The sequence below is a fragment of the Limulus polyphemus genome, unplaced genomic scaffold (genome assembly GCF_000517525.1).
Source record: "Limulus polyphemus unplaced genomic scaffold, Limulus_polyphemus-2.1.2 Scaffold500, whole genome shotgun sequence".
NCBI classification, from domain to species: domain Eukaryota; kingdom Metazoa; phylum Arthropoda; class Merostomata; order Xiphosura; family Limulidae; genus Limulus; species Limulus polyphemus.
In genome coordinates this window covers 185294-190275 of record NW_013666110.1, presented here as the reverse complement: position 1 = coordinate 190275, position 4982 = coordinate 185294, and the positions used below count along the sequence as shown (strand labels likewise).

General features: G+C 34.5%; 1 protein-coding gene across 1 annotated transcript; it reads left to right on the top strand.

Moving 5' to 3' along the window:
* Positions 1–388: 388 nt before the first annotated feature.
* LOC106458677 (beta-1,3-galactosyltransferase 5-like) lies at positions 389–4569 on the top strand. The gene is made up of 2 exons (XM_013918210.1): positions 389–1365; positions 4467–4569. The coding sequence occupies exons 1-2, from the start codon at positions 389–391 to the stop codon at positions 4567–4569; spliced, it is 1080 nt and encodes a 359-aa protein (XP_013773664.1).
* The last annotated feature ends 413 nt before the right edge of the window (positions 4570–4982 follow it).

Below are 4982 nucleotides of genomic sequence, written 5' to 3'. Positions count from 1 at the left end.
CACGTAGTTTTGAGACAAAAAGACATAGATTTCACAAAAAAAAATCTGGTTGAATGAGGATGCATATTTGTTTGATATCAATGTTCTTCCCTTTTCTTCAATTTATTTGTATTTTTGTTAACAAGCATAATAATAAAAAACTTTCATTGTGGTAAACGAAATAATTACTTGATCTGAGTAAGAGTTTGTTTTTTGTTCTCGATTTGTAAACATTCTTATGTGATAAAAAAAAAATATTATTTTCGAAATCTACGTAGCTGAATTATGAAGTCTATGAAGTTTAAATTCACAGGCCTGTACTATTTATGGATTTTTGTGCTTTTTTATGTAGAAACTGTGTTTATTTTCTTGTTTTTTTCCCCCCAGAATTGATGGCTGTAAGAGGACTATGGCTCTTAAGAATATCTTTGAAGATTTGCTGAGATGTAAATCGTTGAAAATACGATACTTCTTCTTATGGGTGTCTGCCATGGGAGGATTTCTGTTCACCTTTACAGGGACAAGAAGACGACCAGAACTTCCGAATATAATAGGTGACACTCTACAACTGAACGAGTACCGCAGTAATATTCATTTTCCGCGAAGCGTTTTATCCGAACCCAGTCCAATGGAACTGCTTCATCTCAAAGATTTTAAATTTGTTTATAATTCAACAAAAATATGTAGAGAAAAACCTCCGTTTATTCTAGTTTTAGTTCATACAGCTCCGAATCACTTCATACATCGAAAACTAATTCGAAACACGTGGGGATCAATACGTCATATCCATAACGTAACAATTAGTATCGGTTTTCTTCTAGGTGAAACGGACCAAAGACTGCAGTCAAGAATACGTCAAGAAAAGGATCAACATCATGACATCATTCAGGGTTCCTTTGTTGACTCCTACCGAAACTTGTCTTTAAAACATATCATGGGCTATAAGTGGGCCACGGAGTTTTGTCCAAAAGCTACATTTATTCTTAAGTTGGATGACGATGTTTATGTTGATACTTTTCAGATCGTAAGGTTCCTACTTTTTACTTTCGGTCGAAGTCCTACTAGTGTATTAGCTTGTTCGGTGGTATCTGCGGGAACTCTTCCCCACCGCAACGGTAAGTGGGGCGTTACAAGGAAGGAATTCAGTTTTGACACCTACCCGGAATATTGTTCTGGAATGGGGTACTTTGTGACATTGGATATTGCCAGAGATATCCTAGCCGCTTCCAAAAGACTCCCGTTCTTCTGGGTTGATGATATATTTGTGACGGGTATAGTGGCAGAAGCACTGGACTTGTCAAGACTACCCATCAATGCTCACACTTCGGACAGGCCAGAAGATATGATTAACTGGTTAAAACAAGGGAAAGGACCCAGTCCATACATGTTAGGGTTAATAAGTCCACGTGATCGTATAGAAAATAGTGAATTATTATGGAATAAAACATTAATTAATTATAGCTTCTAGCTTTAAAATAATTTAACTATCTATTAATTGTTGTTTATATGGAGTAGAATTGAATGTCAACATAAGTTTAAATAGAGAATATACGGGAAATTTATTCTTATTTTAAAAGTTAAAATATGCCGTGTGTTTTAATGATAGTAAATAAATCTTATCTAAAAATTGTAAATAAATTGTTTTAAGACTTGAATGTATTATTTTGCTATAAGCACCTGCTGCTGACATCTGTCGACGTGACATTATTTAGAGAAGACATCACAACACCTGGAGAATCACATTCCTACATATTTCTGGGAAACAAGCCAACAATATTTTTTAATTAACAGAAACTGATATCAACATAATTTTACATAATGCTGAAAATTAAATTGAACAAGGATTCCTTTTTTGTTGTTGTTGTTGTTGTTGTAAACTTTTTTTGTGTGTGTGAAAAACATATATTTCCAACAAAGATTTTAGAGTGCAGCCAACTGTTATAAGTTTCTGGAAACGCGTTTGTAAAACAAACGTTTTGTTTTTATTGGTGAAAATTTTATGAGTACACTTAGAAACCCAAATATTATCTTCGTTAAAGCTAAAAGTAATATTTATATCCAGTTCGCTTAGAACATATCTTTATTATTACTACGGTTGATACCATCAGGAGGCTTGTCATTTTTTCTTATCGCAACACTAGGCTTTTCAGTAAAACAGATTTTGTTTTTGTTAAGGACAAAACTACACAGTAGGCTTTCTGTGCTGTCCCCACCACGGGCATTGCAACTTTAGCGTTATAAGTCTGCAAACATACCGCTGTGCCATGGGAGACAAATAGAAGATGAATCAGTCTGTTTGTCACTTCATAGACTATATATTACTGAAGATATTTAAAAGTGTTTAATCAATGACCAGGTGGATTTATATGGTGGGATACAAGTGTTTAATCAATGGCCAGGTAGATGCATGTGGTGGGATATAAGTGTTTAATAAATGACCAGGTAGATGTATATGGTGGGATATAAGTCTTTAATCAATGATCAGGTAGATGCATATGGCGGGTTATAAATGTTTAATCAGTGACCAGGTAGATGCATGTGGTGGGATAGTAAGTGTTTAATCAATGACCAGGTAGCTACATGTGGTGGGATATAAGTGTTTAATCAATGACCAGGTAGATGTATATGGTAAGAGGTGGTGTCCGAGAGTGAAGCCAAATTTCTAGAAAGTGCTTGACCTATTATGGTAATAATTGAAAACATTCACTTAGTAAGGTTTAAAGATATAACAGTATAAATGAGGTTTCTCTGGAATACCAGAATTTAATACGTTTGCTTCTGAGACCACTTGATGGCATCGCTTAGCTTGGCACTAAATTACTAGCCCAACTGTATTGAAATCCTAATACTTTCTCTGAACGAGATATTTATTTCAAAGTAAAACTTGATTATGATATCATACTAAAATTTCTTATTATGTTCTTCAAGAAGATAAATTGTTGTAATATAACAATGCAATAATTCGTAATTCTTGCAGTATTTACACATGTTCAGAAGTTTTGAGCAAAGCTACAGAAAATGCCATCCACGCCTAGCTGTCCCTAATTTCGAAATGACCGACTAGATGGAAGACAGTACCCACTGCCAACTCTTAGGCTACTCTTATCTGGCCGAGTAGTTGGAGATGACCGTCAATATTATAGTGCATCCATGGCGAGGGACGAGAAATATGAATCATCGGATTCTATATCCAAGCACTCTTACCATTATATCACGCTCAGTTCAGTCTTGAAATAGCTATGAATAACAGAACACTAATGTAGTTTTTACTAGTTTCATTCGTTACCACAATGTTTGAGGTTGCACCTATGTATATCATTTTCTTTTATGGTTATACACAGAGATATTATTAATCAAATAAAACAAACTGATGCTGTGGTAAGCTGAGAACTTGAGTATAAGTTATCAGCTGTCAACCACCAAGTTTTAGGTCGATAACATGCGCGGCTACTCAGCAGAAAAAAAAGATCTGTAGGTGTATTAATAAAAACTAAACAAGATCAGTTGCCCACCTGAAGGCAAGTTTAGTTTTACCGCCTAGTTTCGTGCGTTGTCGGCATAACTAGGCTTATGAAAGCTAACGTTATTTGCATCTGTTACCTTCAGCTGATTACGGTATGAGCTTGTGGCCTGATCTAAACTGGCATTCCTTTATTTTACCAGACACAACTGTAGTATAATTTAATACAGGTTTTTACACTTGCCCATGATGGAAGTACTTTGATACAGGTGATGTGACTGATGTGGAAATAACATATGGATATTCCAGCTACTACTGACTACTACTGTTTCTTTATTATTCAATTAAGTCAGACACAGTTCTCCCAGTGGCCGGGCGTAGGTGCACAGATAAGATGCACTTGGTTCATGTAGAAATAAGATTTATCAATATTCTAAACCAAGGTTAACAACACGCGTGGCTCACTGGTTCGAGGTTAGCGAGCTGATAAATATCTAAAGTTAATTAACGTCAAGGAAGTGAGGATGGGTTCAATTGGATAAGTCAGAGTGAATTTATATATCAAATAAAACAAATGGATCTATGTAAAAGAAGTTTCTTATATACTGTAATGGTTACGTTAAATTAAAACAATAAAATCTGAAAAGTATAACAATATTTGTAAACTAGAACAACGCATGTGAGAAGTGATTTTTTTGTTCTTGTTTTTGTTGCTTCCTACTCATAGGACTAAATAGATGAATTGGGAGGAGTGTGACGGGAAGGAAAAATCGTCTGCAGTTTGTGAGTTTTTTTATCACAAGTCTGTCGACATAAAGTTAATAACAAAACTTCTCGAAAGCAGTTACGTTTCTAATTTATATATGTTTCTTAAGTTCTATGTTACATATTTTAATGGTATACCAGTGTCTTTTTTAAATCTCATGTGTTTGTAATTAGATTTCACAGTTGTTAAAAAAAACAGCTCAAAATCTCTGTGTACGTTACTCCATAACACTGACAGACTGTAAAATATTTTACTTCACAGCTATATAACTTGGATGTGTTACACAATGATTATGTACAACGATAGTGAGGCTGAAAGGAACATTGATGAAAGATCTGATCTACAGCTGTGTCGAGAATTGTGACACCATGGCTACTCTTCATTTTTACTGTTTTTTGTCTGGGGTCACCGTATTTTAACCATATCTCAAAAGATTGGGGTTACTGGTATTTTCCATTGTGGTAACTATTATAAAAACGAATTATTTGATTAATTTAGCCAATAGCTTCGCATTAAGAAAAAATTAAAATCGGTGAGGTTCATATACTACACCATACTGGGTGATGTAATGTTGTTGTTTTTTTCCTCTTAGAATGCTATGTGTAAAGAATAGAACAAAATAATTGTTTGACTCACTCATTTTCCTTGCAAAATAACCAGGAAAGCTCAATAGTAATTAGTGAAATCAACTGAATGTTATTGGAGATTCTTTTACACAAAAAAGCACGAACCCACAATCAGTTTCATACATAAAACGTTAATTTGTTTAAAAAGCAG

Coding starts and splice junctions, on each gene's coding strand:
- LOC106458677 (XM_013918210.1), top strand. CDS start 389: ATGGCTCTTAAGAATATCTTTGAAGATTTGCTGAGATGTAAATCGTTG. Junction 1,366..4,466: donor AAAGGACCCAGTCCATACAT/GTTAGGGTTAAT, acceptor TTTACTTCACAG/CTATATAACTTGGATGTGTT.